General features: G+C 48.7%; 1 protein-coding gene across 1 annotated transcript in view; it reads right to left on the reverse strand.

The window, feature by feature from the left end:
• Positions 1 to 829: 829 nt before the first annotated feature.
• Positions 830 to 25,409, reverse strand: part of Notch2 (notch receptor 2) — a 141,353-nt gene continuing 116,773 nt past the window's right edge. Inside the window, exons 22-34 of the mRNA XM_075981808.1 lie at positions 25,044 to 25,176; positions 19,487 to 19,723; positions 16,432 to 16,544; positions 15,281 to 15,786; positions 13,532 to 13,879; positions 12,578 to 12,720; positions 12,253 to 12,463; positions 11,433 to 11,529; positions 9,621 to 9,786; positions 7,926 to 8,227; positions 6,612 to 6,759; positions 5,905 to 6,002; positions 830 to 5,173 (exon numbers count right to left, since the gene is read on the reverse strand). Coding sequence (XP_075837923.1) covers positions 3,785 to 5,173; positions 5,905 to 6,002; positions 6,612 to 6,759; positions 7,926 to 8,227; positions 9,621 to 9,786; positions 11,433 to 11,529; positions 12,253 to 12,463; positions 12,578 to 12,720; positions 13,532 to 13,879; positions 15,281 to 15,786; positions 16,432 to 16,544; positions 19,487 to 19,723; positions 25,044 to 25,176 — 3,891 coding nt within the window. The 3' untranslated portion in view covers positions 830 to 3,784. The remainder of the gene's footprint in view (positions 5,174 to 5,904; positions 6,003 to 6,611; positions 6,760 to 7,925; positions 8,228 to 9,620; positions 9,787 to 11,432; positions 11,530 to 12,252; positions 12,464 to 12,577; positions 12,721 to 13,531; positions 13,880 to 15,280; positions 15,787 to 16,431; positions 16,545 to 19,486; positions 19,724 to 25,043; positions 25,177 to 25,409) is intronic.

Raw genomic sequence — 25,409 nt, forward strand, 5'->3', positions numbered from 1 at the left:
TCCTCCTGAGGAAGATCTAGTACCATAAGTCTGCGAAAGGCAACTCCAGCTCTGAGAAGGCAGCCTGTGGGACGTCACCCTTAGGTGCTTAATAATTTTCTCCATACCCTAATATAAAACCCACATGGGGTCCAATGTGGTTTATGTACAATTATAATACTTAGGGAGTAACTGTGAGTGAAGACCTGACACCTATGAAAAGTCTCTTAACCAAAGTATCTCCTAAGATTTTTATTTCAGAAAAAAACCTATTATTATTTATAAACATGCACACATGATTTAGAAGTGTGTGTAAAACAAGAGAATATGGAAATAAGATAGATGGGAGGGTTGCTAGGAGACCACTGACACCAGAACTGCATCAGCATCAAGAGCGCGTGTGTCTCACTGACTGACTCTAACAATAAATGCACTTGTTATTATTTTATAACCCTATATGTTATATCTTACACAAAAGTCCATCCAAACCAATGGTGTATGGATAAACTCATCAGTAGGTTTTTTTTTTTTTCTATACCAATTCTCACTTCTTGCTCCAGCAAACACTCTCCACTTCGCTGGGAGGTACTTGGTCCTCAGCTGTCTGTTGGTCACTAGCTATGGTGGGGGTTGGACAATGGCTCTGTGTTTAGATGCTCCTGAATGGATGGAAACTTTCCCCTCAGAAGCATTGATTTAAGATCAAACTAGACAAGGAAATCAGCAAACTCCAGCACCAGGCTTTTTAGGATTTGGGAAGAAGAAAATGAAGTCTCTCCCACCAACTATGACTCTTTGAGGTGATCATTGCAGAACAAGGGCACAGAGTCGGAAAAGGGCAGCGTGTGACTTCACTGAGCCTTGACATGGAACCTTTTTTTTATTTTGTGATAAAAATGTTTCATATAAATTTCATCGTAAACTACTTTTAGAATGAAAAATCTTAAAAGTAAAAACAGTGTGCACTTTCCTTCCTATGTTCAGTCAGGAACATGCAGTCATTTTCTGGTTACTGAGTTTCTCATACAAACAGATATAATTTCACCTTTCAGGGAAATGTACAAAGGAGGTTGCCATAGTACCAAAACAGTTATGGGTGGGGGCCTCAGGACATAGACGCGTGTCCTTCCCAGCAGTCCTCATACATTCAACACGCTGGTTAAAGTCTGGGTTCTGGAACCACATGCGAACAGACGTTATACCTTTGGTTCTTTTCTACGAAAGGCTTACAAGTGTCCACGATTAACCAAGTGATGTGACTGACTTGTGTTGAAGCCTTTCACTGAAATCTTTAACTCAGTCTCTTTCCTTCAATCCCCCCACCATCGCATATGTCAGAAAACGATGCTTAAAACAAAAAAAGAACAAATTAAAAAAAAATCCTCAAAGTCAGGTGGAAGTCAAAGAAAGGAAGAATTCATAGAAATAAAAATAAATCCAAAACAGGGATCTATGCATGGACTAAGGGTTGTGTCCCATACGAATTAAGCCTCTGATTCAGATCCTATGAGAAAGGGATTACCCATCCCTCTCCCTTTCTAGACATCACACAGGTCAAGAGTTCTAACATCCACAGCATGGACTGGATGCTTAACTGGCAGTGTTGTCCTCATCTCTGCGGCCTGGGGGTCTGTAATGGCAGCTTTCACATCCCTCCTCCTAAACCCAAAGGATCCACTCTGAGAGATCCTGGAAGGAGAGACAGCAAGTTTGTTCTCCATTGTGTCTGGGGAAGGAGCAGTGTATCACAGACCCAGTGGCCGGATTAGAGGTGTTCGCAGGCAGTGGCACTAGAGCTGGGGAGTGGGGAGTTCTCTTAGTCTGGGACTGACTGATGGTCCTTGGGGAGACAGTCACCACTTATGGCAATAAAACAAAGTGGGCTGGGAGGATGATGCTACCACAGAAGAACAGAACTAATTGACCAAACTTAATCTGCCACAGCCCAGGATGGAACAAATTGTTTTTGTTGATTGCATGAACCTGAATGGGAGTAAAAGTCCCCACCTGTTTATAGACTACCATGGTAACAGATACAGAGTTACTATAGGGGATTACAAACTGACAGAAATGAGTGTGTGTGGGGGGGGAGACACTTATTTCAACTATCGCAGGAATAAAGACTATTATTAAAACAACAACAAAAACCCTAAAACAAACACCCCCCCCAGGTGATTCACCTACTAATACACACAAATGCTCCCGCAGAACTCATTTCCTTGTGTCGTGGGCATCATGGCACCGGGGGAAGTAATGGTATGGCCACAGGGCCAACTAGGAACTGCCTAAGGGGGAGGAGGAGAAAACTACCATCCCAGTTTTACAGCTGACAAAAAACGCTTCTGCTCTTGAGAGTCCAGGAAGCCGCTGAGACCACAGCCCGGGAAGCAGGTTTGGATGAGGTACAGTCTTAACCTGAACACAAACTAGTCTCAGCCGTCGTCAGCTGAAGGGGACTCCAGGGAAGGAAGGAAACGCAGCAAGGACGAGCAGAGGCTGCTTCATCATGTGTGCCCAGGAGGCTGACTGTCCGTTCTCCACTCCCGCAACATGAACACAGATCCCGTGTCTTTATTGAGAACCCACCGTGTGCACCGCTAACTCAACCACACAGTGCGGTGTGAAAGAAAGAAAACTGTGTCAGAAGGAAGGTGACAGTCACTGGGTCCCCTGAGTCTCAGGCAAGTTCAGTCCTAAATTGCAAGGGCATCTATCAGGAACAGTGCAGCAACCACGAGTACCTTCATCTGCTGGATCAATGCGTTCTAAGATTTGGGGATAAATGTGCTTCACAGTGGCAGTCGATGGAGGGCCTGGAGGTGGGCAATTGCTTCTTGAGCGAGTTAGCTTATCTCTTGGTCATTCCAACATTCTCCCACTTTTCCTAATTTACAACAAAATGGGAATATCGTAGTACCCAGGTCTCCTAGAATGCACTTTTATACTGACTAGGCCAACAAACTGAAGAACGACTTATACCCTTTCCCCCTGGTGAGTGGATATGGGGCCCACATCCACACGCAGGGGAGAGAATTAAGGTGCAGGTTCTGAAGGGGTGTCCTATCCCCCGGATATTTCACTTTCTCCTTCCTTTTGGAATGAAACATGAAGACTACAGCATGTGCATTTACCATGGAAGCATACTTCACAGGCCAAAGCTAAGAGCCATACCCAGAGGAAACCCTGGGAGGCTCCACTGGGGCGCTGGGCATGTGGGAACAACAGGCTGTCGTTGTTTTCCAGGGCAGGAATGATTAAAAGCACAAAAGTCTTGCCTATTACACGCGGATGGGGAGCAACCACGGACAGGTGCAGAGAGGGAAGCACCAAGAGAAGTCAAGGTCATTTCCAGGGTTGAGAAAGTAAGACAGGTTGACCTGGGCAGAACCCCAGGGACGAGTCCCAATCCAATTCTAGAGCAGAATCTTCTCCCGGATACAGATGCCCCAGGGCTTAAAATGATGTTCAAGCTGCAAGAGTGTCTGGGCTTTAAAAAAAAAAAAAAAGGCATCCATGGTATTTTCCAAAAAGAAGAGTGGGCCTCGAGGTTTGTGTTCATCTTGCATCTCCACGAACTTGCCTGCTGGTCAAAGATTAGTAGGAGGGAGTTTTCCCTCTAAAACCACACAGAAATTCAGTGAAGATGAAAATAATGCTTCTCTCGCTTGTCGGGAAGTGGAGCGTCTTCTCTCCTGCCTCCAAAAGCTGTTACAGAGGTTTCTTCATTTCTCTTCGGATAACCTTCATTTGTTCCTCAGCAGCACGTATGATAGGCACTTCTGTCTCCACGCCTGAGGCAGGCTCTTCACGCGTAAACCTGCATGTTGCTGTGCGGTGGCTCAGACCTGTGTGTTCCAGGTCCCCGCTGACCTCCTCCACCACTTCCGGGAGTAGGGCTGGTGGTCACATCTGACCAGTCAGAAGCAGAGTGGGGGGAAGAGCTTGACCACTGGTCGGGAGACTCTGGGGATGGTGTCAGGTAGGGATGCTCACCCTGGAGGTGACCTCCGTGACTGGGGGTTCGCTCAGCAGCATTTGAGGAGGCGTAGCTGTGCTGGGAAGGGGGTGTGGGGTACTTCCCCACGGAGGCCGGGAATGGATGATAGGTTGGGACAATGGTCTGAGCCACCTGTCCCTCCTGCTGGGGCATCATGGCAGGCGGGAAAGCGACATTGGGCAAACGGGCCATCTCTGGGATCTGGTACATAGGCGGCAAGGGGCCTGAGACAGCTGGAGGGCAGGCGGACTGCGTCTGGGGAGCTCCAGCTGCTTGGGCAATGCTGCCTTTTGGGATGAGCTGGAAAGTCACGATGGGGGGCAAGGGCTCCCGCTGGGTGGAGATGTGCTTCCCCTCTGGTGGTCTGCTCTGGGGAGCTATGCCAGGGTGGGCTCCCTCAGCAGGAGCCAGGACCATGCCAAACATTTCGTTGTACTGGGTCTCATTCATCTCCACACGGTTCATCCAGTCTGCTGGGACAGTAACTGGATGTAACCTGCCCAAGCTTCCTGCACTGCCACTGCCTGGGGGGACGATGTGGTGGTGGGACAATAGCTGGCTGACCGAGGGAAGCACGGTGCTGGCTCCGGGAGCCAGGGGCTGCATTTCATGAAGGTTAGAGAAAGACAGTGCATGTTGTGCATGCACTGGTGCAGCTGGAGCAGCGGCAGCCAGCAGAGGGGTGGGTGAGGCCTGCAAGATTCCAGGGGATGTGATCATGGGAGAGGATGTGGCGTCGGAAACGTACGTGTGGGGAGACTCGAGAGAATCGACAGGGGATAAAGTCACCGAGCTCTCGGACAGCTGGACCTTCTCGCTCAGAGACTTCTTCCTCCTGTTCCCCTTGCCATCCTTGGCCTCCTTGGCGAGGTTAGGCAGGCTCGTGGGCATGGTACTTTTGGTGTTGGGCCGTCTGGCCTTCTTACCCATTGGGGTGTGCTTCAGACTGAGAAAAGATCTGTTGGGCCCACAAAGGACAGGCGACAGAGCAGATGTCAGCACAGTCCCTGGAGGGCTCGGAGTCACGTTATACTCGTCCAGGAGGCGAACAATATCATGGTGCATGCGATCCCGAGCCACATCCCGGGGAAGGCGGTCCATGTGGTCTGTGATGTCCCGATTGGCAAAATGGTCTAACAGGATCTTGGCTGCTTCATAACTTCCCTCCCGAGCAGCAAGGAACAAAGGTGTCTCCTCCTGAAGAAAGACCCAAGAATGCATTTTAATACCCAGAGAACATAAGAAGGTTTCTAACCTTTATTCTTTTATCTCTTTAGTATTTGTTTTCTAAGTGCTTCCCCTAGGAAATTTCACTGCTGTGACATCCAGACATCTTCCTATGTAAACGCGTATCTTTGATTTCCGCAGAGATCTCATTTCTCCCAAAGGACTCCCTGTACTCTTGGGAGCACCATCTTCGCACAAAGGAATCAGTGAAATAGAGCCGGCTGCCGAGCCAGGGATTCCTTTGAGAGAGACCAGCTTATCAACGAGCTGAGAGGAAACCGGGTTACAGATAAGAGAGAGAGCAGGAGAAACCAAAGTATGCAAAGAATTCAGAACACAGGAGAGAGAGGGGGTGGGGCAAGAAAGAACCAAAACAGAGGAAAAGAAGTAAATGAAAGAGGAATAAAGGAGGGGAGCATGGCAGGCAGCTCAAACAAGGACAGAAAAACCGAGAACTGCACAGAGAGCAAGGAAAGGAAGCGAGAAGTGGTGGTGAGCGCCAAGGAGAGCCCCAGAGCAGACAGACTGCTGAGGGAGAAGGCAGGAGGGTCATGCCAAGTGATTTTCAGGACAGCAACAGACAGGGTCTCCGCCCAATAAGCCCCCTCTTCTCCTTCAGGGACTCTGGACCTGGCTATGCAAAACAGCCGCCACACGTGGCCTCCAACACTGCTAAGAGCATCCTTGGGCTCTGCGCTCACCTTGTTGTCCTGCATGTCTCGGTTGGCCCCATTCTTCAACAGCAGAAGAGTGGCCTCCACGTTATTGACAGCAGCTGCCCAGTGGAGGGCGGATTTTCCTGTAGGAACAGCGTTTTATAAGCACACAGAAGAGTAGACGGGCACTAAGTACTCTGGGTTTGTTTTATTTGTTTTTTTTTTTAAAGGAAAGTCTGAACTCCCTGGGGAGCAGCAGGAAGCCAGCAGTTATATTTTCTTTCCTTGTGTTGTCAGAATATTCCAGAACAGGCTGGCAGCCCCTGGGTAAAGGATCCCTGGTGTGTAATACATGTGTCCTCCACAAGCACAGCCTTCAAGCACCAAAGACAGTAGACATATACTTAGGTCATCTCACAGCCCCCTAGTGAGCCCACTCCCATATTAGGAGTGCTTATGGCGAGGAACCCACACGGGTAAACTTTTCATGAACACTCTTTGCGATCCCAAAACCCTCAAACAAAACAAAAAACCCCCTAACTTCTCATCTTAATCTAGGGACTCCTACTGTCTCGACTCTTTGAGTCTAAAATACTGAAGGAAGATTGTATGGGTAGGAGAATGGAGTGGGGTGGGGGATGACTCTCCAATGGATTCAGACCTGAGGAAGTTCTCTCAGGGGCATGTAACAATTCTCTTGCTTAGAGATGTGCTTCGCAGACAAGAATCTGAACCCCAGTCCTTGCCCCTACCATGATCATCCACTGCATTCACATCTGCTTGGCAATTGATCAGCTCAGCCACCATCCCTTCTACAGCCAGGCGGGCGGCCAGGATCAGGGGGGTAGTACCGTCGTTCATTCTGGCATCGAGGTCAGTCACTCGGTTGCGGATCAAAATCTGGGAGAGAAGCAGAAAGAGAGTCCCTTAGATGAAGAAAACCATGAAAGAAAAGCATCCGAGAGGGGCTGCCCTGGGGTCCCTAGAGGGCAGTGGAACTGTATTATCTTCTTTCCCTAGCCACTACAATGGCTAATCATTACATATTTGCTGAATCAATGGGTGGCCCATTGATAGACGATCGGGACAAACTGGCCCATTAGGATGCTGTTCTGGTCTCTAAGAAAAGGGAAATGTGTGTGTTGTGTGGGCAGGGGTGGGGTGGGTATCACAGCTTCAATCGTGTGTACAGCTTGAGTGGGTCATCCAGAACTTCCAGTTTCTTCATCAGGATAAAATCATATGTATCATGGAACACACTGTCAACTCATGCCGGTGATCAGCTGCAGGCCCACAGAAAGGCAGAGCTATAAAGAGCTAACACTGGCCAAATGATGCGGACCACTTCCTGCTCCTGCTCCCATCTGACCTGTGCGTTGTGAGGCGTCTTCGTACATCCAAATACTGCTGAAAGAGATTCAGAACCTTGCTGCTGCCCGAATCACTCTCTGGCTACTTAAAGTAGGTCAGCTGGCTTTCCTCCCTTTTCTGTCAAGCATAACTAATTTCTCAAAGACTTCTGAAAGAATTTAGTGAGACAATAAGTATTTTAGCAAAACTAAAACATAACAGCCCTATGAAAGTTATCTTAGTGTGTGTGCAGGCATGTCTGTGTATGCTACACATGTGGAGGTCAAAGGACAACCTGCAGGAATCAAATTAGATCTCTTATTTGACTCTGTGGGTCCCGGGGACTGAACTCGGGTTTTCAGGATTGGAGGCAAGAGCTCTGTGGTGGTATGAACGAGATGTCCCCAGTCAGTCCCAGGGACATCTGATGGTTTGGACGCTGGTTAGTGGCTGTTTGGGAAGGAATAGGAGGTACAGTCTCACTGGAGGAAGTATGTAACAGGGCAGGCCTTGAAAGAGACTTGTGCCACTCAGAGCTGCTGTGAGCTCTCTGCTGCTCCTGCCACCATGCCTCCCCCCACCATCATGTTATCCCTCCGGACGCAGAGCCCCATTAAAGTCAATTAGGAGTTGTGGTGCTCTATCAAAGTCATAGACAGGCCTGTCCCCTGAGCAACCTCATCCCTCACATTCAAACCAACTCTCGAGCTCTTTACCTGGAAGACACCTTGGGCATCTGCCGCAACTGCGGCGTGAAGAGGGCAGCGGCCCATGTTGTCCTGGGCATTGGCATCTGCACCGGCATCTAGGAGGCGTTTGGCAGCATCAGCCCGAGAATAACGGGCTGCGAGGTGCAGGGCCATCTCACCGGTCCGGTCTGTCTGTGCCTGAAGGCTGGCACCCTGGTAGACCAGGTCTGTGATGATGTTGGCAGAAGAGTCCTCAGCATCTTCATCTTCATCGCTCAGATCTGAGCTGCCTCCTCGGAGAGAAGCCAGCATCAGTGGGGTACACCCGTCTGCAGGAAGGAAAGGGGCCAAGCGTGTCCAAAGAGAAGGAAGTTAGCCCATTACTGGAGCCATTCCGCTGAACACCATCATGCTATGGGAAGTGAGTCCCCTGTGCTTGTAGTAACTGTGACAGGTTGTACATGCCAATGCTGGTCATATGACGGGGATGAAAGCAGTCACCTTCGGATCTAGGGCAGCCTCCTTATGCTAAACAAGCTTTTCTGTTTGAGTTTAAGTGATATGATGATGTCTTAAACTAGACAACATCTTAAATAGACAATATAAATACACCTCTATGCCTGAGACAGGAACTGCATTAGTTCTCCAAGCTCTACTGTGGGATACTGTGGTGACTGAGTTATCATAGCCCCCATAAGACTCCTATATTTGAATGCGTAGATACCAGGAGGTGGCACTATTTTAGAAGGACTAGGGGTGTGCTCTTGTTGAAGGAGGTCTGTCACTGAGGTTCCAAAGCCCACGCCAGGCCCTTTAGATCAGAACTTGTCCTCAGGCTGTGCAGTAAGAGATCTTACAGCTGAGCCGTGTTCCAGCCCTCTGTGTTGGGTTTTCTCTCTGTCTCTGATCTGTGTCTGTCTCTCTCTTCCTGCCTGCCTGTCGGGATGTGGCTGGTTACTCCTTTGCCTTGGTCAGTGTCTCATCACAGCAATGAACAGTGACTAAGACAGATACTATGTTTCTGTCCCTCTAAAATCTAACTCATTTAATTAGCCTGCTTGCTCTCAGTATGTTGTATGTGAAACAATGACAAATCCTTTCCTTTCTTTGAAATCCACATTTCTAATTTAAAAAATTAAGGATTTATTTATTTAATGTGGTAGAGTGTTTTGCCTACATGTATCTCTGCACCATGTGTATGTATTGCCCATGCAGGCCAGAAAATGGTGTTGGATCCTCTGGAACTGGAGTTCCAGATGGTTGTGATCCACCATATGGGTGCAGGTTCTCTGTAAGAGCAACAAGTGCTCTTAACCACTGAGCCCAAAATTTAAAAATACTTACGTATTTATTTATCTTGCTACATGTGCATGGTGTGTACATATGCATATGCACCATAGCACATAAATCACTGTATGAAAATGGTGCGTGTGTGTGCACGCATGCACACAAACACATATGTCGTGACATGTTTGTGGAGGCCAGAGGACAATTCTGTCTGACTTTCCCATGGATTCCGAGGCTGACACTCGGGTGGTCAGGCTGACTCACTGAGCAATCAGCCTCATCATGCCTGGGTTCACAATTTCCCCACAGGTGTGTTTCTCACACATACAGTTCCTCAAGCTCAGTTGGTGTCTGTGGAGTGGGCAGGGGCACCCGGGCAGAGGGAGAAAGGCTGAACAACCACGCAGAATTAAATAGGTAAGCCCCAGTACTGACCTGGGCCTCGGACATTCACGTCCAACACAGCCACCTCCTGCTCTGCCTGTGGAGGAGTGAGCGCCAGTGACGGAGTCCGGCGGATGTCTGCAGCTTCAAGGTGTTGCTGAGTCCACGGGCGTCGATCGATGGGGTCATCTTCTGAGAGCAAAGCCTCGTCTTCAGCCTGGATAGGGAAAATAGTTCCCTCATCAGCCCGAGCCCTTCTGAGGCTGTGGACGGGGGCTGAGGAGCGGCAGTCTCCCACCATCTTCCAGCCTCCATTCCATGTTCTCTCCTCCCTCTCTAACTGTCTACATCACTACCACTGTGGCTTCCCACTGCTCTCCGCTGTGGTTCCAGTCACGCTGCTGCATCTCAGCAATTCCCCCAAACTCTAGGCTCTAGCCCTAATATGCTACTTTCAAATCCTTGAAGCATATTCTCTGTCTACAACAGTCTCCTCCAACTTTCTGTTTGACTCTTACTTGTTCTTCAAATGGAATTAGACTTGAATTCTTGTTGACCTTAAAGAGCTGATCCTTTTACTCAGCTGACCATATTACATGGCATTTAACACCAGCAAATATAAGTTATCTTTCTTTAAAAAAAATGTAGTTTGCAAAGTATTGGGTTTTTACAACCGCAGCATTATACCTTGCTGATACTGTCACCCCACACCCCTTTCCTTGCCTCCCTCCAAACACCTCCCTTGCGTATATTTTTCCTGCCCTATCTATCTCTGTATTAGTTAAATACAGATTGTTCATGTGAGAGAAAACATGCAATAGTTTGCTTTTCTTTCAACTAGAAGGTTCTTGAAGAGGGAGAATGAACCTTGTGCGAGGCTGCCAGCTGCACTAACAGAAGTACTCAATCAAGAGCAAGCATTGAGGGAGAACGAGGAGAAATGACCATGTGAGTGAAAAATCATCTGTGCTTTACTGAATTCTTTGTAATAGGAGATAAGCAAGGGGCATTCTAGAAACTGCTGTATTGATTCCTCACAACAACTCAGAAAGGAAAGAGCTGTTGTTATTATTATTATTGCTATTTTATAACAAGGACTATTAAATACAAAGAGGTTTTAAGTAACCACCATAAAGTAGCAGGCTTCTGAATCTAAATTCAGTTCTGACTGACCAGAGAAATGTGTCTTTATTTGTTGTTACTTCTTCCATTTTTTTTTGAGATTATAATATAATTACACCATTTCTCCCTTCTCCTTCCTCCCTCAAATCCTCCCTAGATTCCTCTTTACTGTCTTTCAAATTCAGGCCTCCCTTTTTATTAACTGTTGCTGAATGCATATATATCCCTAAACACAACCTTCTCAGGCTGTAGACTGTCACTTGAACATGTTTTTAGTGTGACTAGAGCAATATTTTCATTTGTTTGTTTTGTTTAGCTTTGGAGGTATCTCAGGCTGGCCTCAAACTTGAGATTCCCCTGCCTCAGCCTCCGGAATGCTAGGACCACAAGACCTGCTTGTTCTCAGCAAGCACACTGAGCTACCTCCCCAGAAGTCAGTGGTCTTGGCTTTCTTCATTGTGCAATCCCTCTCTTCTTATAGAAGTGCTAGAGATGTCTCCATAAAGAGAACCGTGAGCACTCACCGCCCAGTCCTGACTCAGCAAACACACTGCCAGAGGCAGGCTAGCGTTACCGTTTTAAACGGTCTCCCTCAAGAATATACATGGGCAACCAGTGCTGTCAATCCTCCAAAGGCCCCTGCTGTTCATGCGGACCTAGCAGAGCCGCTGTCCGGGCAAGAGATACACTTGGAATGTGGTTACGGATGGCCAGCAACAGGGCTTGGCCTGGACAGCTTACCTTGGCTTTCTTTGGCTGGGGTCCTTCATCATCGACCCAGTGTTCACTTGTCCCAGAGTCAATCAGGTTAGCCTCTGACACTTGCACCGAGAGATTTCTGATGATTATTCCAGAGAAAAACAAAAGGAGTTATGGCTGAGCGAATGTGGTAGCTCTGCACGTTTTAGCAGCATTTCTCCCAGGCTCCCTCTGACATGGCCTGACAGGACAGGATGAGCAGTACTTTTTAAAAGTTACATTACTCGTTCAAAAAATTATGTGTAGGTGTCTGTGTGTACATCTGAGCATATGAGTTCAGGAGTTTGCAGAAGCCAAAGGGGTCAGCTCCCCTGGAGCTGGAGTCACAAAGGTTGTAAGTCTCCTAGCGTGGGTGCTGGGAACCGAACCCAGGTCAGTTCATGCTCTTGACTCCTGAGGTAACTCTTCAGTCCCTACAATCACATTACACAGAGAACAACTGGAAGTCAATTCTGCTCTTGTACCGTGTGGGTACTAGGGACCAAACTCGCGTCAGCAGGCTTGATGGAGGGCACTTTCACCTACTGAGCCGTCTCACCAGCCATGATGAGCAATATTCCCTGTGACATTTCTGGCTCACCAATACCAACAGTGTCCTCTAGCTAAGACTCCGAGCACCATCGTAACGTGTGCACAGTAAAGCCGAGCTGTGCTCAGAGACTTGGACAAGCCATGAGGGGCTGCGGTCAGGGTGACTAAAGGCAGAGAGCATAGGGTGTGAAATTATGACTCAGGAAACGATGTCTTTCTGCTCATCTGGGCTTATCCCTGTGAATGGTGGCGTATTGGCAAACCCTCTTACTTCAGCCCCACAGCATCCTGTCCCACGGGTTCGCGGCGCTTGTGATTGCTGGAGTCTCGGCGAAGGGTGAAGCCCTCAGGCAGCCAGAGGAAGCCATGCTTGCGCTTCCGCTTTGCCATGATCACCCCCAGCAGGATGATGAACAGGATGACGACAACAGCGACCGCAAGCAGGTAGAGGAGCGAGGCGTTTCTGGGAGCATCGAATTCACCTGAAAGTTCAGAGACAGGGACAGCGCTCTAGAGACACGGACGTTTTACCAGCAAGGGTGAGCCCCAGGGAGGTCCTTTCCCAGTCTTTTCCCTTCGACAGCAACGCTACTCACTGAGGACAGACACCAGAGGGTAGGACAAGGTCCCCTGGATGGCATGAGAGGCCAGGAGAGCAGCTGCTGCATCCGTGTTCTTGAAGCACTGGTCTGAATCTTGGACACACTGGCGGTTGTCAATTTCCAGAAACACCTTGGAGCTTTGGGATGACAGAGAGGAGAGGAAAAGGGGGGATGACGGGAAGAGATGAAGGGTCAGGTCTGGCGGCTCAGTGAACAAGGCTCATGTGATTCCCCCTTTCCCTCCTCCTGCATCAAGCTTTCCAACCCTGGGCAAGGACTCAGAAACTAGGATCCTTTAGATGCTGAACATGGATTCCCACCCAGGGGGCTCACATCCTGTAATCTGGCTGATGGGGAATAGCTGGTCTGCACAGCTCCCCTCTTCTGGGTTCTAGATCGCATCGCCCCCCACCTCGGCCCACCTGCACAGTGGTACTTAGCGCTTCACTAAAAATATGCCTCTCTAGATACAGTCTGAGCCCACTTTCTCTAGGTGCCTGTACCCAGAGCAAGCAGAAGGGCTAAAACTTATAGGATGTCAGCAAACAGTGGGATACGAATGTCAGGACAGCTGCGGAGAACCGCGCTCACTCGTTGAGCACAGAAATGAAGGGTCTTGAAGGTGAGGCAATAATGAATTCAAATGATGCATCATGAGCGAAGGTTCTGAGGCAACTCTGGGAAAAGACTACAAATCCCAGCATTTAAAAAGTCCAACACCTGCCTCCTACTTGCTCTAGCTTATCCCCTAGGATCCTTCAATCACGGCAGATGTTTGTCCTTACAGCTAAGTGGCAGGGATGTTTGTCTTAATGGAGGCGGAGTCCGTCTAAACTTTTCATTTCGATGGGCTGGCTATCTGCGCTATGGATCAAAGTGCTCAGCGTTGTGAATCTCTTGGAAGCAGCGTTCCTTTTGGTATTTCTAAGTTCAAAAACTCACACCTACCCTATCATCTCCTGCTCCTGCTCCTCTGGAAGGGACCTGCGTGACATCCTCTGCTTCTTCAAGGCAGCTGGCTTGTCCCCATAGTAGGGGTACACCATGAGCGCACCCTGAGAGTCTCGTTTAATGCGTAAGTTAGTGTGGAGCAGGGTGCCCAGTGCCCTCAGGAAGCTGCGAGAATCCTGCAGCAGCTGCTCAGGGGGCAGGAGCACCACAATGACCAGGGTGCCCTCTGCCAGGTTCTCGGGCTGGTCCGCGGCGCAGTCCAGCCCATCCCAGCCACATTCCTCGTTGTTGCAGCCTTGGTCACAGCGGTTGTCTTTGAAGTGGTCAGCACAGTACTTGTCATACCTGGTCAGGGGAGAGAAGGACAGGGGAGGGCACTCAGAACACACTGGGGCTCCACTTAGCTTTCCATTTGGGACAACTGTAGGCTTTCCTGTCCCTCTTTTCTGGCTCATTTTCAAGACCCCAATACCCAGAGAAACGTTCCATGAATCATGTATGCCAACACCACGGTTCCTCCTGAATGAGGAGTGATATTGTTCTCATCATCCTGCATGTGTTTAGTGGGTCCCACTCAGCCGATACTATGAGCAAAATTCCCGCTAAGAATGCACATCTGAGGCTAAACTCAGCCTGGCTCAGACTTCCCTCTACTTCATGAGCTCAGTAAGGCAGCAAAGGGTTCTAGAAACAGAAGATGTCTCAGCTTGTTCCAGACCCTGGACTATCGCAGTGCTCTAGAGAGGAGTGTGCCAATGTGGTCCGTTCTTCCTCATTCAGGAGTGAGGCAGTTACAGAGAGTAGGGGGCAGGGAGATGTGCACACAGGATAAGAGCTCTAACTCATCTACCCTCCTTCCAATGCCAAGGAGATCTGGGTGTGGGGGCTGGTGGTGCATGCCTGTAATCCCAGCACTTAAGAAGGTACAAATAGGAGAATCAGGAGTTCAAGATTCGGAAATTTAAAGCCAGCCTATACTGCATGGGACCCTGCTCAAAAAACACACACATGTATGCATGCATACACATAACTGCCACCAAAATGTCAGGCCAAGGGATCAAAACTCCAAAGGTGAAAGAAGTGTAACTGGTCCCCTACACTCCTTTCTTCACCCACCCTAACCCCTTGCTATTTGTACCACTTGGTAGAACTTGCCATCTGCTCAACAGAATAGGTGTCTCAAACAGCTACGTATGTTCTGGCAAGATCTTTAACCTTCCAGAAAGATCACTAACAAAACCTATGCCTCACAAAGCTGTCGCGAATCGCTGGTTGTTAAGAGCAATGACTAACAGAAAAGTTACCATATAGACCATGCCTGCACCACTGATGACCGGGAGCCCTAAGAGGTCATGTTCCCTAATCAGACGGAAAGCCTAGTCTTACAGAAAGGAAGGGGCAAAGGGTGAGAGGTACAGACCTGTCTGTCCATCCTGCGGCAGGCTAGGCTGGAGGCTGCCTGAGAGCGGCAGTACCATTGCCAAGGTTATTTCCCCCGGGAGGTCGCAAGGGCAGCATGTGAGAAGGCAGAGAGAGGCAGAGAGAGGGGGTGGTTATGCAGTGAGCAGTCCCGGCCCTCTGTCAGCAAGGAAACACAGGGCAGCGTGTGATGGGACAGGGTTGGCACCATCTGAAAAGCAGGGGCGGCTGGGGCCGCGGCACTAGAGGGGTTAGGAGCAAGGACAGGAGGCTGAGTGTATTAGTGATAGCTGCCCTCAGCTGCCGAAGGTCTGCAGCTAAGCTTACTTGCAGGTCTTGCTGTTCCTCTGGCACTCAAAGTTGTCAAACAGGCACTCTGCGGTGTTGCACAGTTCGTCACACTGGTTGTTGATGTATTCCCAGCAGCGGAGGGAGGAGGTGCAGTTGGCCCAGGGGTCCTCCATCGTGAGGGAACAGTCACCTCCATCCCACTGGCAGGCGTGGCTGTTGCAGGGCTCATCGCAGATGCCGTCCCTGGCCTTGTCGGCGCAGTACTGGCTCAGGCAGGTAGCGGGCGGGGTGCTGGTGGGGACCGTGTAGAGCTCGCAGTGGCTGCCCCGGAATGGTGGCGGACAGCGGCAGGAATAATAAGGAGGCTGACGCTGAGGATGGCAGGTGCCTCCGTGCTGACAGGGGCTACTGGCACAACCTGAGTCACAGTCCTTGGGGTTAGGGCAGAAGCAGCGGGGCCCGGAGGCAGTGTGCACACACTGCTCTCCTCTCCGACACTTCACTTGTCCACAGCTGCTCTGGCATCTTGCCCCGGAGAACCCCTGTAAGAGGTGGTAAATGAAGGTGGCAGATAAGACTGAAGAGCTGGCCCCACTCTCCCCTCTACTCGTAGGGAGATAAAGACTGGACACGTGGTCAGGATGGTCTAGGAATGACCTCGTCAGATCAGTCAACAGGTGAGGACGTGGCACGCTCTCACTTTAAGGTCATTATTGGACAGGTGTCCTCCAGGTGTCACCTCACACAGCACTCTCTGCGTAGGGGACTGCCAGCCTTTGGCAATGACAAAGGTGTCTGCACAGCGGAAGGTTAAAATTAAGCTTTCTTCTAGTTTGAGAAGTTGTTCACTCTCCAATAGTCGCTGCTAAAGAATAGGAGCGAAGAGAGCTTCTCCCAGCATGCGCAGGGAGGCTGCAGCACCGCAAGACCAGGGGCACGGGCCCCATTTCATGGGGACATCACACAGCTTGTGGCTTTCCCTTAATGCTTTAAAGGCTAAAAGACACGACTAGGAAGCTTAATTCTGGAGCGTATCTGAACAACTGAACCCAGGGGAGACCCAGACTATCTTCACGGTACTAACCCCCTGGCAGTCTTCTGGGGGGCTCAGAAATGCAGGCTCAGTCTCAGCTGCACAGAGCATATGGAAGAGGGTGCATCCCTTACATTAGCAGCAAGCCACTTACTGGGGGACACCGACAGATGAAGCCATCAGGCATGTTGCTAGCCACTGCACAAGTCCCTCCGTTCAGGCAAGGCTTCTGGGGACACACATCCAGGAAGGTTTCACAGTGACGGCCTTAGGACGGAAAATAAGCAGCAGTTTTAAGTGACAGCAATAATATTAACTCAGAGACACTAAACACCACTCTACTGGAATGAGAACCAGCCTCACACGCAGCAAGAAAAGAGGAGTGGCGGCCAGTTCTAAGCTGAGGGGTATCAAGGGGACACTCAGTGGACCTCAGCACAAAGGGCCCATCACTGCTGGTCTGGTACCGCAGTGTGAGTGTGCTCAGTGTTACCACAGTTACTGCAGTGTGAGTGTGCACAGTGTTACCACAGTCACTGCAGTGTGAGTGTGCACAGTGTTACCACAGTTACTGCAGTGTGAGTGTGCACAGTGTTACCACAGTTACTGCAGTGTGAGTGTGCACAGTGTTACCACAGTTACTGCAGTGTGAGTGTGCACAGTGTTATCACAGTCACTGCAGTGTGAGTGTGCACAGTGTTATCACAGTCACTGCAGTGTGAGTGTGCACAGTGTTATCACAGTCACTGCAGTGTGAGTGTGCTCAGTGTTACCACAGTCACTGCAGTGTGAGTGTGCTCAGTGTTACCACAGTCACTGCAGTGTGAGTGTGCACAGTGTTATCACAGTCACTGCAGTGTGAGTGTGCACAGTGTTACCACAGTCACTGCAGTGTGAGTGTGCACAGTGTTATCGCAGTCACTGCAGTGTGAGTGTGCTCAGTGTTACCACAGTCACTGCAGTGTGAGTGTGCACAGTGTTATCACAGTCACTGCAGTGTGAGTGTGCACAGTGTTATCACAGTCACTGCAGTGTGAGTGTGCACAGTGTTACCACAGTCACTGCAGTGTGAGTGTGCACAGTGTTATCACAGTCACTGCAGTGTGAGTGTGCCCAATGTTACCACAGTCACTGCAGTGTGAGTGTGCTCAGTGTTTTCGCAGTCACTGCAGTGTGAGTGTGCTCAGTGTTACCGCAGTCACTGCAGTGTGAGTGTGCACAGTGTTACCACAGTCACTGCAGTGTGAGTGTGCACAGTGTTATCACAGTCACTGCACTGTGAGTGTGCTCAGTGTTATCACAGTCACTGCAGTGTGAGTGTGCACAGTGTTACCACAGTCACTGCAGTGTGAGTGTGCTCAGTGTTATCACAGTCACTGCAGTGTGAGTGTGCACAGTGTTATCACAGTCACTGCAGTGTGAGTGTGCTCAGTGTTATCACAGTTACTGTAGTGTGAGTGTGCACAGTGTTATCACAGTCACTGCAGTGTGAGTGTGCCCAGTGTTATCACAGTCACTGCAGTGTGAGCATGCAGTGTTATCACAGTCACTGCAGTGTGAGTGTGCACAGTGTTATCGCAGTCACTGCAGTGTGAGTGTGCACAGTGTTACCGCAGTCACTGCAGTGTGAGTGTGCACAGTGTTATCACAGTCACTGCAGTGTGAGTGTGCACAGTGTTATCGCAGTCACTGCAGTGTGAGTGTGCTCAGTGTTACCACAGTCACTGCAGTGTGAGTGTGCACAGTGTTATCACAGTCACTGCAGTGTGAGCATGCAGTGTTATCACAGTCACTGCAGTGTGAGTGTGCACAGTGTTATCGCAGTCACTGCAGTGTGAGTGTGCACAGTGTCACCACAGTTACTGCAGTGTGAGTGTGCACAGTGTTATCACAGTCACTGCAGTGTGAGTGTGCACAGTGTTATCACAGTCACTGCAGTGTGAGTGTGCACAGTGTTATCACAGTCACTGCAGTGTGAGTGTGCACAGTGTTATCACAGTCACTGCAGTGAGTGTGCACAGTGTTACCACAGTCACTGCAGTGTGAGTGTACTCAGTATTACCATAGTCACTGCAGTGTGAGTGTGCACAGTGTTATCACAGTCACTGCAGTGTGAGTGTGCACAGTGTTTTCGCAGTCACTGCAGTGTGAGTGTGCACAGTGTTATCACAGTCACTGCAGTGTGAGTGTGCACAGTGTTATCACAGTTACTGTAGTGTGAGTGTGCACAGTGTTACCACAGTCACTGCAGTGTGAGTGTGCACAGTGTTATCACAGTTACTGTAGTGTGAGTGTGCACAGTGTTATCACAGTCACTGCAGTGTGAGTGTGCTCAGTGTTTTCGCAGTCACTGCAGTGTGAGTGTGCACAGTGTTACCACAGTCACTGCAGTGTGAGTGTGCAGTGTTATCACAGTTACTGCAGTGTGAGTGTGCTCAGTATTACCATAGTCACTGCAGTGTGAGTGTGCACAGTGTTATCACAGTCACTGCAGTGTGAGTGTGCTCAGTGTTATCACAGTTACTGCAGTGTGAGTGTGCTCAGTATTACCATAGTCACTGCAGTGTGAGTGTGCACAGTGTTATCACAGTCACTGCAGTGTGAGTGTGCTCAGTGTTATCACAGTCACTGCAGTGTGAGTGTGCACAGTGTTATCACAGTCACTGCAGTGTGAGTGTGCACAGTGTTATCACAGTCACTGCAGTGTGAGTGTGCACAGTGTTATCACAGTTACTGTAGTGTGAGTGTGCACAGTGTCACCACAGTTACTGCAGTGTGAGTGTGCACAGTGTTATCACAGTCACTGCAGTGTGAGTGTGCCCAGTGTTATCACAGTCACTGCAGTGTGAGTGTGCACAGTGTTATCACAGTTACTGTAGTGTGAGTGTACTCAATGCTACCGCAGTCACCATGGTGTGAGGATAGATACTCAATGCTCCTTCACAGTAGGCTTAATATGGTGAAGATGGCAGATTTGATGTGTTGTTTTACCTCAAATGAAAAACATTACTTTACCCAAGCATGTCAACATTTCTTTTTTTCACATTTTTGCTGTTGCATGCTATAGTCCACACAGCACACAGGGGTCTCAGGATAAGCAAGGGTAAAGGTGGGCCTGGTCACAACGCCCACAGCGACAGACTTAATTCAAACCGGGGCCTGGGGCCTTCTGCGGGCGGCATACAGGGAAGGGGCTGAGAGGCTCTCACCAGTGAAGGCACTGCGGCAGACACACAGGTAGTCATTGGTAAGCTGAATACAGTCCAGGCTGCCCTCCGAGCTGCAGGGGTTGGACAGGCATTCGTTGATGTCCCCCTCGCACCGCTCCCCAGCAAAGCCAGGCAAGCAGCGGCAGCTGTAGCCTCCAATCCGGTCCACACACTGGCCACCGTTGAGACAGTGGGGGCCCCCAGCACAGTCGTCGATGTTCTCTTCACAAAGAAGGCCTACAGGGGACGGGAGAGACAAAGGATTATAAAAGCCTCTCAACCCACCTTTAGTAAGGAAAACTGCCCTTGTGGGGCTTTAGAAGTTAGCTAGTTAAATTCCTCAGTCCCAGTGGGACCTTTTAAATTGGGCAAGACAGAAAATACCCTTAGCCCACGCCAGCTGCCCCTTCCTGGGAAGCAGCATGAGAAGGAGGCGCGCACTGGAGCCTCGCGAGCTCCACTGATCTAGAGCAGTGAGAACAAATGGCCCATCTTAGTCGGTGTGGCGTTGGTGGTATAGTGGTGAGCATAGCTGCCTTCCAAACGGCCCATCTCAAGGGCACGGGGCCCATCTCAAGGGCACGGGGCCCATCTCAAGGGCACGGGAACTAAAGCTCTGTGAGTTTTCTATTATTTATCGACTCCAATTAAAATGTGCAAACAGTGCAAAACGGAAGACACTCCAGTCAACACACAGACGATACTGGAATTCGATCCTGAGCAATAGTGTTTTATGTTTTATAAACATTGACTTTTTTCTTTAAAAGAGGATGCGTGCACTAATTGTTCAGAATGTGAAGATTGCTCTAGCTAAACAGTGTACTAAAGATATAAATAAGCCATCTAGTTAAAGTATCTGTGAACACTTTCAGAAAGAGCAAAATCAATGACTACTTCACAAAATAATTCTAAAAGGTTAAAAAAGAAAATACTTCTGTATGATAGCCACTTGGATTTTCGATACGCCTCATTGTCACCAGCAATTTCAAAAGGCAAACTGGCCACGAGCATTCTTAACCGATGTGCTACCCTGCAAGTTGTCTGAAGGACACAGAGAGGAGACCCGAATAGATGGAAAACACGTGTGATCTGATGATGTGACTCCTCATGAACAGATGTTATTTTCTCTATCGATCCATAAGTGTAATGCGACCTCAAAAAGGTATCGGCAATATTTTTAAATAACAAGCTGATTCCAAGGTTATATAGAAAACAAAACCCAGCCAGGAAAGCATAAAGAAAATTCCTCCACATTTGAAACAAAGCTTCTCATGAATGAAATGGACAGGACAGCACCCAAATGCACACAAGAACTTAAAATTTGATAAACAGTTCCATCTCTGCTGGGAGTTGATGGCGTACACCATTAATCCCAGCACTCGGAGGCAGGTGGATCTCTGTGAGTGTAAGGCCAACCTGGTTTACAGATTGAGTTCCAGGAGAGCTATAGAGAAACCTTGTCTCAAAAAACAAACAAACAAAAAAGTTCCATCGCAAATCATTGTAGAAAGTGAGTCATTTCACACTCACAAGGGAAAGGTACTTCAGGGTTCTAAAACAAAACGAGAAGACAGAAAACCGCCTTTATAAATCCTTGAGCATGGATGATACCAACTACCACTCAAATGCAAGCAGCCATTAAAAATATGAATAAATTCAATATGATCAGAAATAATCTCCATGAAGAAAAATCACGAAAAAGACATCTGAAAGATGATGACCAGGATATACTGGGAAAATATCTGTATCATATACCAAAGACAGGCGATTTCTGCAAAATATTAAGAAGCAACAATATAATGCAGCAGGGAAAGAGGGTAGGGGCAAACCTCAGAGAGCAAACAAAACCTTTCGGATGAGATGTTCCATCGCATAGAGAGGAAGGGGGCAGGCTGAGAGGCTGCAACTAGCCCTGCTAGCCAAATGACAACTTTGTAATAGCCCAGACAGCAACTCTATTTCTGAAAGCGGATTCTGTGAAGTCTACTTCTATGTATGCAGACACCCCAGTGTCTATCACTGGAAGGCCACTTAAACACAATACATAGTATCATAACCGGGAAGTCTAAGGCTAGGAAAATGACTAAAGAAGTTCCCTATTTGGATATGAAAACATTCCAATTAAGTAAAGAGGTCAAGAGAAGAACAATGTCATTAATATATCTTCAGAGTTAAAAGCAGAGGAAATAAGAGCTATCTTTGTATTTGGCTCCAACACACTTAACGCGATTTTGAAGGAAAACCTTTTAGCCTCTAGAGAGACACACAAGAAACTAAAAGTGCTGACTGTGTGTGGAAGAGGGAGAAGGCAGGGTTGGGGACAATGACTACAGGGGGAGGAGCGTGTCTTTTACTGCATGTTTTTCTATGCATGTGTGGATGTATTTATCCAGGTCTCCATGCAGACATGACCTTATCTATTCACAGGTTAAACCGGAAACCAGAGTGGAAGCAAACAAAGCCAGTATGTGTTCCCCGTTTCATAGGGTATTTGATATGTGGTGCTATGAGCAAAATAAGCACAGAGCTTCCCCTCCTGTGTGGGTCTGCGATCCGTCTTCCAGTGAGAGTGACCACGTTCTTAGCCTGACGCAAACAGTGGGGATGACAGTGTCCAGTTAGCCCCTGCACTGGGGCACCGGGAGTGTACACAGGCCAACATCCAACTCTCCGGGGTACAGAGCCATGAAAAAGCACTTTGGTGACTCACTACTGAGTGACAGAGCTCCAGAGTCTCCTGGAACAGTGACAGAGAGGCCAGACAGGAAGTCAGAACAAATATGCACCGTCCCAGGTACCTACACAAGTACAGAAGGTATGATCCAACCAACAGTCAAGCAGGACACACCGAAAGAGACCCACACTCTGTAACAGACCATGAAAAGGCAGTCTCGGAAATATGGCAAAGGAAAGTCATGTATCGTGAGAGATCATCAATAAGAATAACAGTCAAGTTCTCAGTGAAGACCACAGCAGCAAAAATCCATGAGCTGACACATTTGAGGGGCTGGGGCAGAAAGAGTCACAAAATGCTAAATTTTTATTTTAAGATGCCACTAAAAAGTACTTAGCCGGGCGGTGGTGGTGCACACCTTTAATCCCAGCACTTGGGAGGCAAAGGCAGGTGGATGTCTGTGAGTCCGAGGCCAGCCAGGTTTACAAGAGCTAGTTCTAGGACAGGCTTCAAAGCTACAGAGAAACCCTGTCTCAAAAACAAAAACAAAACAAACAAACAAGAAGTATTTAGGAGCTAGGTGTGGTGGCACATGCTTTTAAATTCAGCACTCAGGAGGCAGAAGTGGGCAAATCTCTGAGTTTGAGGCCAACCTGGTCCACAGAGTGAGTTCCAGGACAGTCAGGGCTATACAGAAAGACTCTGTCTCAAAACACACAAACAAACAAATGAAGAAGAGGAAGAGGAGGAAGAGGAAAAAGGAAGGAAGGAAGGAAGGAAAGAAGGAAGGAAAAAAGGAAGGAAAGAAGGAAAGAAGGAAGGGAGGAAAGAGCAAGAGAAAGAAAAAGGAAGGAAGAAGGAAGGGAAGAGAAAGAGAAAGGAAGAAAAAAACTGATTTAGAAAAGATAAAACTCTTACTGTCTTAGGAAATGTTCTATCCTGGGACTTGATGTGCCTAGCCAGCAGAGTACAAAACCCATGTCCTGTCCTAGGTTCCCAGCCTCTACAGACCACGGAAGAACACTAGTGAGTGGTTTAGACACACACCTCTAAAGAAAGTGATGTGTGTCACCTCCAGACTGAGTGAAAAACCCCTGTACATCCCTACCTTTCCTGCAGCAGCCCTGGAGACTACAGATGAAAAACTCAGAGAAAGGCAGCAACTCAACACCTCCCAGAGTCTGAGTGCCAAACAGCAAACAAAAAATCCCCAACAAAACCACCATTGTGTTATCTGAGATATGATATATATAATTAGCTACCAGAATTGTAGTTTGTCCAAACCAATGCCTTTATTTAAAGGTGTTAACTACCTAGGCATGGTAGTGCATGCCTACAGTGAGTCTGAGGCTGGGGCTACCTGGGATTCTGGGACAGAAGGAGAGAGGTAGGGAGAGAGAAGAGGGATGTGAGAGAGGAGAATGAAGGGAGTGTACGAGAGACAAGGGAGGAGGAAGGGAAAAGGGGAGGGAGAGATGGGGAAGAGGAGAGGGACAAGGAGGGAGGAAGGGAAAGAGGGGAGGGAGAGATGGGGAGAAGGAGATAGGCTGGAGGGAGAGGGGATCTTAGTGGGAGAGGACTGTGGGTGGAGGAAGAAGGGAGAGGGAAGGAGAAGGGGAAAAGGACAGAGGGAGGGGGAGAGTGAAAAGGGGAGAGGGACTGGGGGGCGAGAAAAGGAGATGGAGATGTAGAGGAAAAAAAGAAAATGATGGGGGATGTGGAAAAGACAGACAAAGCGGGGGGGGGGGTTAAAGGAAGAGAAGGTAAGAGGGAGTATGGATAAAGCCTCCCCAAGAAGACAGAGAATCAATTTGGTTCAAACCTTATGCATCTAGCTTTTCAGATAATCAAAAACATGAGAGAATGCCCTTTCTAAAAAGATGAATGGATGGATGAACGAACGAACAGATAGATGGACAGAGGGACAGAAGGGTGGACAGACAGAGGGAGAGTAACTGTGACGGGGTGAGCCAGTAATGAACTGGAACCGACTCCAGCGCAGACACGGAATTTCCTATTTCAGTCCAGGGACCAACCCTCCTTTCCGTGTAACATTTGTGAGAGCTACAGGCCGGCTCTTGCTCCCCTAGCCCGACTCTGCTCTAACTACCCCTTAGTGGGGTATTCTGTGCTAAGTTAGCCAAATTTGATCTCTAGGAAGAAAAGTTATCCAAACCCATTGACACAGAGCCTCCCTGAAAGTCTGCTCTGTTTGAGGCTGCCTGAACTTATGGCCGCTGTCGGTGGCATTGCCCACCTGTTCACACGCGTCTTCAAACAAGCCATACCCTTTCCAGGAGACAGTGTGTAGGAAGTGGCAATACCCAGAGCAGAGAGATGGGCGAACCATCCACAGTCTAGGGGTGCGTGTCAAGGCCTTACTATAGGTATACACAGCCTCCTTGGGACAGCAGCCAAACACTTCCGTCTCATTGATTCCTTCACCTTATGGAGACAAGACTTGGCTAGTTTTAAAAAAAAAAACAAAAAAACCTAAAGAGCAGGCCTATGTGGCATTCCCGTGTGGATTCCCGTTTTAAAAGAGATTATGAGTTGTTTCCACTTGAAGCGCCAAGAAACCTGCTAGCCACGCTAAATTTGTTGTGATGCTATGTCCACTCTGCATTCTCTTCCCTGGAACATAAGCTACGAAACAACCAAACAGACCTAAAACACAAACCACAGCTGGCAGGAGGGAGAGGAGGAGAGAGAATGGAGAGTTGAGGGCTACAGTGAAGCTGGGATATTTTTGCTGCTGCTGCTGCTGTTTTTTTTTTTTTTTTTTTTTTTATTGTCTCCATCTTTACATTGCTTCAACACCGAGAATGGATTGAAAACTGAGGGACCAGGCCTTGGTGGAAAGAGTGATGCTTGACGACATACCCCGAGTGCCTGGTGGGCACGAGCACTTGAAATGGTTCACAAGGTCGATGCAGGTGCCTCCGTTCTGGCACGGCCGGTTCTGGCACTCATCCACTTCGTACTCGCAGTTGACACCCTGATATCCGGGAACACACTGCCACGAGAGAGGACATGAAGAATGGGGTCACTGCTGGAAACAGGCCCGAGTGTCCGTGTTTTGGTGACTTGGTTTCCCACCCCACTGTCAACTGCGCCATCACTCTGTAATCATCACTCTCTGGGGCTTCCCTGTGCAGGGCCATGTTTACCCACTCCTCTTCCAGCCAAGGGGGAAAAGCCACTGTAAAGGAAGGCAAGGACTGTACACTGAGGGTTATTCCCATGACA

This window comes from Microtus pennsylvanicus, chromosome 7 (genome assembly GCF_037038515.1).
Source record: "Microtus pennsylvanicus isolate mMicPen1 chromosome 7, mMicPen1.hap1, whole genome shotgun sequence".
In the NCBI taxonomy this organism is placed as follows: Eukaryota; Metazoa; Chordata; class Mammalia; order Rodentia; family Cricetidae; genus Microtus; species Microtus pennsylvanicus.